Source organism: Peromyscus eremicus, chromosome 1, assembly GCF_949786415.1.
Source record: "Peromyscus eremicus chromosome 1, PerEre_H2_v1, whole genome shotgun sequence".
In the NCBI taxonomy this organism is placed as follows: Eukaryota; Metazoa; Chordata; class Mammalia; order Rodentia; family Cricetidae; genus Peromyscus; species Peromyscus eremicus.
The window spans coordinates 181,089,793-181,105,660 of NC_081416.1; the positions used below are offsets into that span (position 1 = coordinate 181,089,793).

Here is a 15,868-nt window from a genome sequence, read left to right on the forward strand (position 1 = left end):
CGGTGGGGGCGTACGCCTTTAATCCCAGCACTTGGGAGGCAGAGGCAGGCGGATCTCTGTGAGTTCGAGGCCAGCCTGGGCTACCAAGTGAGTTCCAGGAAAGGCGCAAAGCTACTCAGAGAAACTCTGTCTCGAAAAACCAAAAAAAAAAAAAAAAGAGTAGGCTTTCAGAATGTTATCAGCAGCAGAGTTAGAAAGACAAGTTTGGGTAACTGAGTGTGAATATAATATAATATATATATATATATATATATATATATATATATATATATATACATACATACATATATATGTATATATATGAAATTGTTTTGAAACCCATTATGCTGTATAACATGATTACATATTAGTAACATACACTAATAAAGAGTGAGCCCCTTGTTGATCTGCAATTGTGAGATACTCAACATGGTTACAGCTTCAAGTACATCTAGAACTTACAGCCAGTCAGGTTGTAGAGGTCTGCCAGAGTGAAATGAAATAGAGAACCATGAACAAAGCACAAGATTTTGATTTCTGTTGAGTGGGTTGCAAGGACCATACCCTTTGTAAGTAAAGGACAGCCACGTTCAGAACCATATTAGAATATAATGAAGCACGGTCCCAAAGTTAGAGACATCTGTCTTCACATTCCAGCTGTTGTTTCACTGCATCTACTGGTCTTTACTGGAGAAAGGACTGTGGTCTTCCTCAGATATTTCTTCAAGACTCATGGGGTGAAGAACATCTTTCATCTCAGCTTAACATTTCCTGACTTCCATGTACAAACTGGGATCTGTGGAAAATTCCTTGGGAATCTGGGAATCGGGAGTGGTCAATTTTTGTTTGAAGATCATCTGATCAAATTCTAAGTATGTCACCTCCTGCACTTCTTCTCTTTCAGGATTCTAGAAAGAGGTAAACATCAAGTGATATTGTGTACACATAATCTTGCAGAGAATGAAGGTATATTAGACTATGTGGAAGAGAGAAGACTCAGGAGGACCTACCTGTCTGTTCAGTGTTGCTCTCACTTCAGAGTCTTGGTCCATGATGGCTGCATTTTAGAGGACAGAATTAATCAAATCCAAGTAATAAAGTACTTCTGCACACTCATTTCAAATGCAAGGTACTAGTGAGAGATATGGTAAAACCCAAGGTTGCTCACCCACTGCAAATTAGAACTAGATTTTCTACAACGCTGTACCTAGAAATTCTTTCTTCAGCATATACTCTCTGCCCTCTTCCTCCTCCCCTTCCTCCCTCCTTCTGTTCCTCCTTCTCTCCCTGCCTCCCAATCTCTCTCTCTCTCTCTCTCTCTCTCTCTCTCTCTCTCTCTCTCTCTGTTTCTTTCTTTCTCTCTTTCTCACACTTTCCTGTTAAACCTTATCCTTGATATTAGTGCATGCTTTGGATGCAAAGATGCAGAAGATGCATTGAGGAATTCAGTGGGCTGAAAACTGTGGAGAAGAGCAGAGGCTGTGGATTTTCTCTAGAAAGCTCTGTCTTAGTTTCTCTGTCTTAGTCAAAGTATTTTTTTATAAATTAAGAAAACATACCTCTACTTCTCTGGTCTTGTTTTCTCACACTACTCAGATGACATTCACTGGCTTGTTCCTGAGACTTACTCTTTTTGGTAGAGCAACAAGAATAAAGGAGGATGATGAGGAAGACAAGGATTATGGTCACTGATAGCCCAATCACAATATGCAAGTACATGAGGTTATCTGGAGGAAGAGCTATATAAGAGGTATATCTCAGTATACCCGTTTTGACAGATTACATAGTATTTATTGATTAATAGATAACTGATAAAATATTGTTTTAGGACAAGAGTCTTGATGGAGAACCCACTAATAATATTCTGCTCAATGGAAACAGTATTAAATGGACTTCTAATGAATTATTATTATACCCAGATATGACTATATTTCTCAACTCTCATCAGAGAATCTATATTTGGGATAGATGGTGATTAATACAGATACCCACAACTGGGCACGTTGTGGAGATGAAGAGGCTATAGAACTATGGTACTAAATGAGATGTTTACATCTCAAATCCTTCTCCAAATGTTCAGCATCATTGTGAAAGGTATGGAGGAAGAGATTGCAATAAGAGGCTATGGATAACTATAAGAAAGCTGTCTTCTGTACACTGAGGGAAGGTGAAAAATGAACTTCACAGGAGGTTGAGATAGCATGCCCAAGAATGGTGCAAGTTCAAGCATGACCAAATCCCACCATGGAGAGTGGAGGTGGACATGAAGTCCCATCCCTAGTCAAGGGGTTATAGGCTATTTGTGTCTGTTGGGAGTATGAGTGTCAGTTTTAGGAGAGTTTCTACTAGTAAATTGACTATGCTCTAGCAGAAGTCTACATCTCCAGGAATATATTGGCATTATTCCAGGGGAAGAAAACTGAAGGACACTAGGTTCAAATAACATGTTCAGTAGCTCAATCTGAGATTGATATCGGTGCTCATTAGATCTTCTTTGCTTCTGTAACACCTTGAACTAAACATTTAATTCTCTTTGGGGAAAAAAGTGAAGTCAAGTCTAATTTGTCAGAAGTAGTATTTTTATATAAAATCTTCCCTTCTGCTCACTTGTTTCCTTCTTCAAGTCCCATAACCTCCTCTCCAGGATTAACAGAGCTAGAATGAGCACTTCATTGATCCTGAAAAGGGAGTAAATTTTACTCTTATTTTCACTCACCAAGGTCTCAGGTACAGAAATTAGAGATGCATAGTCATTAAATTTCCCAAACTGTTCCTAAACAACTTCTAATGTTGAAGAGTTCAAGAATCAGAGAGGGAAGATGATGATGATAAGAATACAGAGTCAGGAAGGAGCTGAGACAAAATAAGCCACAGAGCTTTTGGCCCCTAAGCATCCACAATAGAAGAGGAAGCAATTACTCACTGGTTGTGGAGTCTGGTTCTGTGCATGAAGTGCAGTTTCTTGTTGAGTTAACTAAAGAAGGGGACAGGAGAGGGAGAACGTTCATCAGAGGCTGTCTGCCTTCCCCTTAAGGAAAGGGTTTTAAATTTGGACAGTGACCACCACCCACTCCACCTCTTAGTGCTGAGCCTGTAGAGTTATAGGATGACATTTAGTGGATTGCTTCTAGGTGTTGGCTCTCTCCATGTGTTTTAAATTGTGATGATTCATAGGAATGCTGTGGGAAGATGTATGTCAGCAAGAGTTCCGGAGGGCTGCTCCATCTCTGCTCTGCCCAAACTGATATGAACCTCATCCTTAATGAGTCTGTCCTGTCCCATTTTATATCTTCCTCTATTCATAGATATCCCAGTGTGGATGCAAAGTCATATAAGAAGTATTCAGGAGGCTCTCTGTTTGTGACTTTGTAATCTGCTACCAAGTCCCAAATTCCATGTGTTTTACAAAAGTTTTTCAGTTTAAAAACATTTCTTTCCCTTTCCTCTCTCCAGTCTCTCCCAGCAACCCTTCCTCCAAGCTTTCTCATATCCCCACAACACTCTTAAATTGATAGCCTCTTTTTCACTGAAAATTATTGTTATGTATATGTCTAAAGCTATGCATATTCACATATATATGTACACATATCATATATACATATACATATATGCATATATGTACATATATATCACATATGTATACGCACATATAAATGTAACACACACACAAATATATATTTAATTCCACACACATGACATTAGGACTCACAACAGTCCTTTGTAAATCCCAATGCTACTTTCTCTCTATCATCAATTAGAGGATCCAGACACGTGGCTTTACTATTTCATTAGTCACAAGATATGACATGTATATGAAGTACTCTTACCTGTGACAGGAAGGTACAAGGCATCACTTGGAGTGGACCACACATGGGAAGAGTTCCTAAAAGAGCCATAGCATCTATAGTACCCTGCCTGGACCACAGGACCAAGATGGAAGTTGGCCTGGAATGTTCCATTGTGGTTCAGGATTGAAGGCATCCCATGTCCCTTGGGTACCCCTTCCCTGGACAGATGGAACATGTCAAACTGAAGGTCAGATACACAGGACAAGGTCATGATCTCTCCTGACATCACCACAGGGCCCATCAGGGCTGACATAGAAGGTTTCTTGTATAAACCTGGAAGAAAAGAGAAAGAGACAGTTAGTTAGTTACCAGTGTTCATTCATTTCTCAGTGTTCCCTCTACCTGCTTCTATTTCTTTGATCTCTCTCTGCCTCTTATGATCTCCCTCTCTCTATTTTTCCATTTCTCCTCTCCTCTCTTTCTCTTATTCTCTCTATTTTTATGTTACCATCTTTAGTCTATGACCTCACTCTGGACTCAAATATTTTATGCCAACTTTTGCTTAATGACATTTTCTGCCTCTATTTGCATTGGCTCATTCCATCTGTCTTTAAAAGTTTGTTTTCATGAGCATAATTAATTTTATCTAGCAATAACCTTCATTATGAAATATTCATATGCATGCAAAATATATTTTTATACTTGTTTTGAAAATATTTCTAAATTTTTGAAATTGAACTATATCATTTAATGTATTTATGTCATTTAATGTTTTTAAAATTGTTGTTACATATATTTATAGATGTATACTATTAACCATATTAATGTTATTATTCTTTCTTGCCTTTCAACTTCCACTAATCACATTCATTTTTCTAATTGGTCTTCTCTATACTTTCATTTTTTTCAATTGTTTTACAAGTAAATGGGTTCAATTAGAGTTACTAATGATTTTGTTTTAATTAGCATACCAAGTAACAGTCTTCACCATATCATCCTCATACAGCTCCTTTTGTTCATTTTCTTCCCTCTTCCCTCCTTGTACAGCATTGCTGATCTCATTATACCCCTCATTTCGTCCTCCATGTCATACATACATATTTCATTTCTTTCCCATCCCTCTCTATGAAAATTTTTCTTCCTCTCATGTTCACTTGCTAATTTCATGACCTTTAACTTTGCCATCCTATGTATAATAAAATCTAGAATCTAATGTCATTCTGTTTTTCATTCTTGTATCTGTTTACATATCTGTGTTAATGAATCTCTCTTTTCAAAGTACGTAATACTCCATAAATATCTGTATTTCTCTTGAACAATGACCATGGTGATCTTTCCTCTCTTGTTGCTCTTAGTGTGTTTACTGCTCAAGTGTGATCTATCATCTGCTTCCCAAGCACTTAGTTCAGAATTTGTTTTTCGCTTCTGCCTTTATAAGTCTTCTACCAAGAGAGCCAGACATATCATGTGTCTGACAAGCTCTGTCTTGAAATATTTAATATCTGCTATAATTTTTCCATCTCCACTATCAAAGTTTCCACGCAGGCTTCTGTCTTTTTGTAGATTTTCTTTTAGCACACATTCATGTTTACTAATTCTCAGCCCTTCCTGGGTTCCACCTGTGTGAAGGCTTAAAGACTCATTAAGTACCAGCCCAATTAAGTATTTGGACTCAGGTCAGACACATGATCTGTCTTGCTCTTTTGGTAGACTTCTTATAGAGGTAGAAGTCAATTTTCTGAATGTAGTAGAAAGACTTCATTCTCTCTGGTTCACACTATGCTCACCTAATTGTCATTTTCTGTTTATATCTACTTATGATTCCTTTGCACCTCCCTGTATCTGTGCTTTATGTTATAACCAAGGGTCTGTTCTTGTGTATTTCTTTTCATTGTCTATGCCAGTAAAACACTTAACAAGGTTGCCTTTATATAAATTATTTGCACTCCTTTTTCTGGTGACCTCCCACAGTTTTTAGTGTATAGAATATTTTTCTGTATCACAAAGAGAATGATGAGCAGGTAACATGCTCTTACCTGTGATCTTTATGTCAATGGGGTCACTGGACTCAGACCACTCATATGGGGAGTGATTGTAAGAACCATAGCATGTGTACGTCCCAGCATCATCAGGTGTTACAGGACCTATTGAGAAGATGGCTTGGGAACCCCCATGATGATGTTCTGCAGAAAGCTCAAAAGAGTCTTTGATTGTTCCATTTTTATGTGAACTCAAAATGAAGGTTTCAAACATAATCTCTGAATGACACTCCAGTGTCACCTTCTCTCCTAAATTCACCGGGGGAGGTTGTAAGGCCAAGAGGAAAGGCTTCCTGTAGATTCCTAAGAATAAAGAAATTGTATGAACCTGATCAAAATCTCTGTGTCCTTGAAGACCAGTGGTTCCCCCTCAATTGGTCTATTCTCCCTGTTAATACTCCAGTGAGCTTGTTTTTGTCTGCTTCCACTCTAGACTCAGACTCCTCCTTCTTTGTGTCCATTTCCCACTTATTTGAGTCTAGGATTAGCACAATATCTTCCCACTGGCTTGTTATGAGAATGTGTCTTTTGAATCTTACTTCCATAGGCCCTATTGTCTTTTTCTAAGCCTGGAAAGTTCAGGAAACATGGCAAGCTTCACACCAGGCTGCTTTATGTGCCCCTTTTTATGCAACTTTTGATTAAGTATAATCCTTGGCAGGATATAGGAATTAGTATTGAACCTAGTTATGAGGGAAAGACTTCTAGCTCTCACTGTGGTTCAGACCTCTATAAGGCATTCCTGATCCAGACTCATGAACATTGTTTTCTCTAACATGTTGATGAATTAGCATCCTGATTTTACTGCTCTCAGAGCATCCCTTTCCTCTGTCTTAATTTGCTCTTGAATTGAGTTCCTGTATTATTTTCCAGTTGCTAACATAACAAATTACAACAAATTTGATTCTTAAGAAGAATACAATTATTGTGGAGATCAGAATTCTGAAAAGCTCAAATGGCGTAAATCAGTTTCTTTAGAGATAGTAACTACTGAAATCCCTAGGAAAGTATCTATTTTTTTTACCTTTCACCTTCTAGAGCCTCATGCATTCCTTGGCACTTGGGTCTTTCCTCCACGTTCAGAGTTTGTGACAGGGTGCCTCCCTCATGATGATTTCTTTGGCCCACAACTGAATTTTTCCTTTTTTTTTTGTTACATCAACCCTTGTAGTTCTACAGATCTGAAATAATTCAGGATATTCTTGCATCCTGATATCAGCTGGTTAAAATCTGAGTTCTATCCTCCAGCCCAATTTTCCTTGACTTATTTAATGCACAGAAAGCCTTAGGGACTAGAAAAATGATGACCTTGTATATTTTATTATGCCCAGAACATTATATATTTCTCTGTGTTGAATATTCCTTTATGAGTCCAAACCTCTTAGTAACACTGTTTCTGAAAATTCCAGGGTTGGGAGTTTTGGGCAAATGAAAGGCACTCAAAACATCATCTCTAACCTGAAATTATGATCTTCACAGGGTCACTGTTGGCTGAAATTTTAATAGGGTAATGATAATTAAAACCATGGCATCTGTATGTCCCTGCATGTGCTGATGTCACAGGTTCAAAGACAAATTTCCTCTGGAATGGTCTTCCCTGGATCTGAGGGATAGGATTACCAAGTTCTTTGTACAACTTGAATGTGTAATAGTTACTATGAGAGTCACATCGAAGTTCCACATGCTGTCCCAAAGGAACAATATGGCTTGGCCAGGCAGAGAGTGAAGGCTTGTCATGATATCCTGCAAAGGGATGCACAGAGAAAAAAAAAATTATTGATGCCCCTTCATCCCTGAGAGCTGAGTCTCCAATTTTCTCTTCTTTGGGTTCCTTTGTATAACACTTTTCTCTGAATTGAAACATCCCTGCATCCATGTGAGAGGCTGAGATGGTCAGGATATTCAGAAAGTAAACAAACTTTCTATGTCATGGAAAGGTGAAACATTCAAGAGTCATCAGTGGCCCTTCCCAGCTCTATAGAAAGAGTAAGATACTGGACCAGCTGAGCTCTGAGTGCTAATGTCTATGACCAGTTGGGCTGCCCGCAAGTTGTGCACTGAGCTCCAGGGTTTTGGCTTCATGATAATACCTCACATTGAGGTGTGCTTTAAGTAAGGTTTGAGTCACCCTTGCTTCTGTGAGTAACCCCTAATCCACACAACTATCAGTAACTTAGTAAACCCATGGATTCACAGAGTTATGCTTTGGTGCAATCACTGTTTGGTCTGCCATGGATTTCTTCTATGAGGTGAGTAGATTTGTATGTGTTGTACACAATAGTGTCATTTTGAAGTAATGAGTGTGAAAGACTGTGGTTTTTTGAATAGTTATGTTTTCCATAGACTCATCTATTTTAATGTACAACACATAGGGAATGTCAGTAATAGGGGGTATGGCCTCATTGGAGTAGTGTGGCCTTGTTGGAGGAAGTGTGTCACTGTGGAGGCATACTATGTAGTCTCTTATGCTCAATCTATTAACAGTGTGAAACACAGTCTCAGTCTGCTGCCAGTGGATCAAAATGAAAAAATCTCTGCTCCTTCTCGAGCATCATCATCATGACTGCCTACACACTGCCAAGTTTTCTACCATGATTTTAATGGACAAAAACTCTAAACTGTACATCAGCCCCAATCAGATGTCTCCCTTTATTAGAATTTCCATGGTCATGGTGTCTCTTCACACAGCAATAGAAACCCTAAGACATAGATTGTAAGTGTTATCCAACATAATATATACATTTATATATATATATAGGATATATCTTTCATGTTAAGATATTCTAGCTGAGAATTTTGAGTTTGGATTCATGAAGTAAATTTCATCATGAAAATATTATAATTTAAAAAGAAATTATACCAGAAGTGTAGCAGGAAAGGTTAATGTGATTGAGATGATAGATCATAATTGATACCACCAAGGAAGCAGAAAATGGCAGCTCTTGATTCACCAACTCTAGAAATCTAACAATATTCAGATGAGAAGTATATCATGAATATTCCAAAACTCGTGGATGATGAAGAGATAGGCCCCAGGACCACAGAATTAAGAAGATCTATAACAATGATGAGGAATGAGTCTTTTGAACTACTTTGCCCTTTGTAAAGTACTTTTGTATATATGTACTTTTGTAAAAATTTTTACATGGGTAGTTAGTGTTATTGGGATGCAAATGCAAAAGTATGTACTTTTGTAAAAATTTTTATTCACAGAGATTATACTGCTCATTTTTCTACACTAAGTGTGATAAGCTGGAGGCTAATATATAGTTCCTCCATCATTTCAAGTCTCATTTTATGTGAAATATTGGTAGTATAGTATAGCACAGCAACTTGTTTATTTGTATTTAGAATGCCTTTGTACTCATAATGGCCCACCCGTGAATCTTGTTAATTTATCTGTATCCACTTTGTGGATATTCCTGAGGAAGGAGACAATAGCTAGTCTCTGTAGTGAAGACCATGTAGACTTCAAGCTATACTACCAGTCAGCTCTGGTGGACATCTTGCAACACTGGACACCCAGCAGCTGTCATAGACCCTAGCCAGAGACTGTCCCTGATTACAGAGTGTTTTGAGGCCTCTTAAAGCACCAGGAAGTACATCCAGCAACAGCAGCTGATCTCAAATCACAGGAAGGAATCCAGCCGAACTACAGAATCTGACACCAAAGTCAGCCAATCCAGGGATGCAACAAGTTGACCTGACTACTATCACCAGTTACACTAAATAGTAAAGGTCTGTTTACCAACAGTGAACTCTACATGGCAGAGGAGTTCATTATTATTAGTGCACAGGCACCCAAGTGTAAGAGCATAAGCATGAAAATCAGAGACGTAAAACATTACAGAGAACAATGGTGAGACTCAAGAAGTAAACACAAAAAAGGGAGACCTATAAACCCCACGATGAATAATTCCCAGAGTGTTTTTAATTAAGTTACAGAAGTATAAGAAACCACCAACAAAACGTGGACAGATATCTGCTGCTCATGGACAGGCCAGAACAGTCAGAAGAAGAGGTGAACACCACCATAAGCAATAAGAACAGATAGGCTGCCCTCCAGCATGTGTAACTCTACAACTCAATATGTTCAGTTTCCCAAGACTCAATATGCTGTCTCCCTTCTTGACCTACCATCCAGCAAATCTTTCAACCACCATATATGGGAAAAGCAACATATTCCAAGATAAAGACATATTTGAACAATATCTGTCTCGAGATCCAGCCCTACAGAAATACTAGAAAGACATTTGCATCCCAATAACACTAACTACACCCATGTAAAAATAGGAAATAAATAATTTCAAACTAGTAAAGGCAAATAATGGAAGAACATGTATGTTCATGTACTTGCCAACACACACACATACAGAGAGAGAGAGAGAGAGAGAGAGAGAGAGAGAGAGAGAGAGAGAGAGAGAGAGAGAGAGAGAGACTACCCCTACCACCACCAAAATAACAGGAATTAACAATCATCGGTCATTAACATTTTTCAATATCAATGGACACTATTCCTCCATGAAAAGATGCAGACTAGCAGAATAGTGTGAAAACAGGATCCATCCTTCTGTTGCATACAAGAAACACCCCTAATGCCGAAGGTAAACATCATCTCATTATCTCAGAATAAAGCAGTGGTCAAAGTATTTCTAAGCAAATGGATATAAGAATCAGGCTGTGTTAGCCATTCTAGTATCACACAAAATAGACTTCTATGGTGATTTGAAAGGCAATGGTCTGAAATGGAGTAGGCTATTAGGAGGAGTGGCCTTGTTGGTGTTGCTGTGGTCTTGTTGGAGGTGAGTAAATAGAGAAATACTAGAGCTAACAGACATGATACCCAAATGAACATAATAGCTATCTACATCACATATCAACCAAATGCTAAAGAATATACCTTCTTCACAGCACATCATGAATTTATTTTTCAAAAATTGACCACATACTCTTTCACAGAACAAGTTTCTACAGATATAAGAAAATTGAAATAACCCCTGTATTATATCAGACCACTATAGATTGAAGCTGGAATTCTAGGAAACAGAAACAAAAGAAAGCCTACAAACTCATAGAAAGTTAAGAACCCTATACTGAATGAAAACTGGGTCAACATCAAAGTAAGAAAGAAATGAAAAACATTACAGAGTTCAATTAAAGTGAATGCACAATGTACCCAAACCAATGGGCACAATGAGAACAGTGCTAAGAGAAAAGTTCATAACTTTAAGTGCCCATATATATAAATTAAAGAGATCTCATATTAGCAACTTAACCACACACCTGAAAAATCTAGAACAAAAAAAATAGCAAACACAACCAAGACAGCAGGAAATAATCTAACTGAGGGCTGAAATCAACAAAGGAGAAACCAAGAAAATAATTCAAAGAATCAATAAAATGAAGAGTTCATTCTTTGAGATAATCAACAGAATGGACACTACCTTGCTGTGGGATGTTCTGTGTGCTGTGAATAAGTGTTGCCCCGATTGGTTGATAAATAAATGCTGATTGGCCAGTAGACAGGCAGGAAGTATAGGCAGAATAAGCAGAGAAGGAGAATTCTGGGAAGAAGAAGCCTGAGTCAGGAGATGATGGCCTGCATTCCCAGAAGCAGCATGTAATGGCACACAGGTAAAGCCACAGAGCACATGGCAACAAAAAGATGAACAGAAATGGGCTGATTTTAAGTGATTACTTTAAAACCAGCTGTGGGTTCCGTGGGGCTAGGCTGGGGAAACCTTTCAGCTACACCACCTAATCCAAACTAACTAAAAGGCAGGCAGAAAATATACAAATTAACAAAATCAGAAATGAAATGTGGAACATATCAACAGACATCTAAGATTGCAAAGGCATCATTAGGGCACACATTAAAAACCTGTAATCGACAAAACTGAAAGATCTAAAAGAAATGAATAATTTTCTCATTATTTACCACTTTCCTAAGTAAAATCACTGTCAGATAAACAATATAAACCGCCCTATAACCCCTAAGGAAACAAAAGTTCTCCATAAAAGTTTCCCAAAGGAAAAAGTACAGAGTCAGTAGATTCTAGTAAAGAATTCTTCAAGACTTAAGAAGAGTTAATGCCAGTACTCCTTAAATTATTCTTAGAAACAGAAGTAACATTGCCTCATTTTATGAAAGCACAGTCACCCTGATACCCAAACCATACCAAGTTTCAATAAAAATATAATTACAGGCCAGTCTCCCTCATGAACATTGATGCAAAAATATTCCATTAAATACTAGCAAAATGCATCCAAGAACACATCAAAAAGATCATACACAGTGATCAAGTAGGCTCCACCACAGAGATGTATGGGTGTTTCAACATATGAAAATCTGTCAATGTAATCTACCATATACTTCTGAAAAAATTCCACATAATTTTCTTATTAGATGCTGAAAAAGCCTTTGAAATTAATCTAAAAAGTCTTCATGATAAAGGGATATTAGGGATATAAGGAACATATGCAAATATAACAAAAGCAATATACAGAAGGTCTTTAGTCAACATCAAATTAAATGGAGAGAAACTCAAAGCATTTCCATTAAAATCAGGAAAAACACAAGGTTGTCCAATTTCTCTGTATGTATGCAATTTGGTACCAAATCTACAGAGAAACTCTGTCTTAAAAAACTAAAAAAAAAAGAGAGGTTGATTGATAAAGAAGACAGAAATACACAACGGAAAAAAAGAAAGCATCTTCAACAAATTGTCTAACTGGATGTCTACAAGCAGAAGAATGCACATGGATGGATATCTATCACCCTTCAAAACTAAAGTCTAAGTGGATCAAAGATCTCAACATCAAACCAGAGATATCAACAGATGGGAGCAGAGGCAGAGATCCACAGCCAAACATTAGGCAGTGCTCCAGGAAGCCCAAAGAAGATGGGAGGAAGGATTGTAGAAGCCAAAGAGGTCAAAGGCATCACCAGAATATGACCCAAGGATTCAAGTAGGATGGGCTCCTGGCCTGCAGTTACAGAGACTGAAGAGTCCATCAGGGAACCTGTATGGGTCTAAGATAGCTACTGTGCATATGTATCATGGATGTGTAGCTTAGTGTTCTTGGACTCCTAGAATTGGGAGTTGGTGCTATCTGTGATTTTTATACCTATATTTGTGACCCTGTTCCTCCCACTTGGTTTCCTTGTCCAGTGTTGATACAAGCATATGTGCCTAGGCTTAGTGTAACTTTTTTTATTGGTTATTTCAAGACAGGGTTTCTCTGTGTATCTTTGCGACTTTCCTGGAACTCACTTTATAGCCCAGGCCTCAAACTCACAGAGATATGCCTGCCACTGCCTCCCAAATGCTGGCATTAAAGGCATGCATCACCACCACCTGGCTTAGTCTTACTTTTAGTGCTTTTCTCTGTTAATATCCTAGGGAGCTTTGCTCTTTTCTGAAGAGAAATGAAGGAGGGGTGGATCTGGAGAAGATGAGTAGTGTGTGTGTGTGTGTGTGTGTGTGTGTGTGTGTGTGTGTGTGTGCTGGAGAAGTGGAAGTAGGAGAAACTGAGGTAGGGTTATAATATATGAGAGAAGAATAAAAAATCACTGTCAATTATTAAGAGAATAAAACACATATATAAAGCTTTAGAGTTATCAGCCACTGACGAAATTGAAAATATGCCTTTTGTTTTTCTGGGTCTGTATAACATTTCCTAATTTATCTATGTCAATGCTAATTTCATTGTTATTTACCTTTGAACAGAATTCTACAGTGTACATGTGTTAAAATTTCATTATCTTTTCATCAGTGGAAGGACATTCAGGTTGTTTCCTTGTCCTGGCTATTGCAAATAGAGCAGCAAAGAATATGACTGAACAAGCATTTATGCCATAGGATGTCAAGTTCTTTGAATACATTCCAAGGGGTGGAAATGATGTACATATAATAGCTATGTATGAAGTTCTCCATATATTAAATTTACAATGAAAATCATCTTTTATAAAAGAAAAAAGATGCAATCTAACTATGAAAAAAAGAAACTCTGGGTAGAAAATGTTTTGAAATTTTGAAATGAATCACCAACAACATAAAATTTTGTAAACCACCCCCACAGACAAAAAAATCAGTCACTGAATTGGAAGACTATATGGGCCAGCTTGATGTCTAAGTGGGCAAAGGCTCTTTCTGCCAATCTTGACTCTCTGAAAACCATTGCCAGGATGCACATGGTGAAAAGAGAAAATGAGTCCAGCAGGTTTTCCTCTACCTCCACACTTGTGCCGCGGTGCATGCACACACACACACACACACACACACACACACACACTCACACACATTCACCAAATAAATGTAAAAATTAAAAAACTTAAGAGAACATTCCAACAGTTTCCTTGATTATAATATAAGAGAATGAGTGAGCTTAGATCATGCATTACATGATCTGACATGTCAATACAAAACCTGAATGAAAATACAATGAAAATAAATTAAAACTATCCAAAGACCAAATTGTAAGTCATAAAAATTCAAGAAAGGGTAAAGGAACATTGAGGTTTACTTGGGAAGATGGAAGTGGAATGTAGAATGAGTTGTGGGAGCAGAATAAACATTATTACAAATATTATATGAAATTCACAAAGAAATTGTAAATATTTACAAAAACTTAGAAAAATAAAGCTTAGAAAAAAGGAGAGAAAAACTTACTTAGAGAAAATACTGTACAACTCTCTTAAGACATGAAGAAAACTGAAAATGGTCAGATTAAAGATGGTCAGATGACATGAAACAAATTCAAATCCAATAATCAAGATCACCGAGCATATAATTGTCATGAGAGATCCTGATATCAGATTGATAAAAGAGGAAAAGAACATGAGTGACTTCCAGTACAGCTAATGTCAGACTTCTGAGCAAACACCTACAGGACACAGGAGACAGGATGACCAGCTGAGTGGAAAAAGGAAAAACTCTGCAATAAATGACAGCAACACTCTCGTTCAGAGATGAAGTATATAAAAATTTTCTCAGAAAAACTGTAGCATACAGAGTTCCTCACAGTAAGCTCAGGAAAATCTGTGGAATCCCTCATGCTGAAATAAAGGCTGGTCATATGTTACCTGGTATTTTAATTGTACCACTTGAGAGGCAGAGATGAATATCTGAGTTCATGGGTAGCCTGGTCTACCAAGTAAATTCTAGGATAGTCAGGGCAACAAAGAGAAACCCTGTGTTGAAAAACCAGAAATTAAAAGTTTATCTAATATTCATTGATTCCTGACTCAGCCAAGAGCTGTATCTGGGACAATCTATGAAAGAACTGAGTGGCAGGTTTTCAGACTCCTAATTTCAAAATTCAGAAGGCTCACCAACAAGTCACTCACAGAAGCCAGCAGCCAACACCCTGTGATGCCTGCTCTCCTGTTAGAATGAAACCTATCTATTGCAATGGATAGTATCTCAATATTTAAAGATGGACTCACCTGTATGTGCCAATGTCCTCAGGACTAGGAAGAAGCCTGGAAAGAAAAACTCATGATTAACTCATCTTTCCTTTATCAGTAGCCTGGCCATCTGACATCCCTGTCCTGTTTGGCCTCTATACATTAGAATCAGAACTTACTTAGTTAAGATGAACTCATGCACTAATATAAACCATGAATGCCAGTGTTTCTGCTGTAGGCAGAATCAGCCTCCCATGGTGATATTTCCACCCTGTTATTGCACACCATCTATTCCCAGCAGGACTCACCAGTACAGATCATGTTTAGGAGCACAGAGAGCATGGTGCTGCTTTGGATGACAAGAGGCAAAACCAGAATAAAACTTATAGGATGTGAGAGGCTGGAGGTGTCTACCTGACCACAGCACGGAAAACTTACCAGCAGTAACATCCGCTCTCACCGCCTCATTCATTGTGTGTGTGTGTGTGTGTGTGTGTGTGTGTGTGTGTGTGTGTGTGTGTGTGTGTGTTTGGAGAGAGAGAGAGAGAGAGAGAGAGAGAGAGAGAGAGAGAGAGAGAGAGAGAGAGAGAGAGAGAGAGACAGGGTTTCTCTGCAGGCCTGGCTATACTGGAATTCACTTTGTAGACCAAGCT

The 15,868-nt window shown here is 38.1% G+C and overlaps 1 protein-coding gene across 1 annotated transcript; it reads right to left on the bottom strand.

Annotated features, from left to right (window-relative positions):
• Positions 1-740: 740 nt before the first annotated feature.
• On the bottom strand, positions 741-15,557 carry LOC131902720 (killer cell immunoglobulin-like receptor 3DL1). The gene is made up of 8 exons (XM_059253721.1): positions 15,524-15,557; positions 15,255-15,290; positions 7,265-7,549; positions 5,804-6,109; positions 3,807-4,100; positions 1,539-1,718; positions 990-1,036; positions 741-887 (listed from the first exon to the last, which is right to left on the bottom strand). Exons 1-8 carry the CDS (start codon positions 15,555-15,557, stop codon positions 741-743), a joined length of 1,329 nt encoding a protein of 442 aa, XP_059109704.1.
• Between the last annotated feature and the right edge of the window lie 311 nt (positions 15,558-15,868).

Coding starts and splice junctions, on each gene's coding strand:
- LOC131902720 (XM_059253721.1), bottom strand. CDS start 15,557: ATGCTCTCTGTGCTCCTAAACATGATCTGTACTG. Junction 7,550..15,254: donor GAGGACATTGGCACATACAG/GTGAGTCCATCT, acceptor ATCCCTTTGCAG/GATATCATGACAAGCCTTCA. Junction 888..989: donor GAGCAACACTGAACAGACAG/GTAGGTCCTCCT, acceptor ACCTCTTTCTAG/AATCCTGAAAGAGAAGAAGT.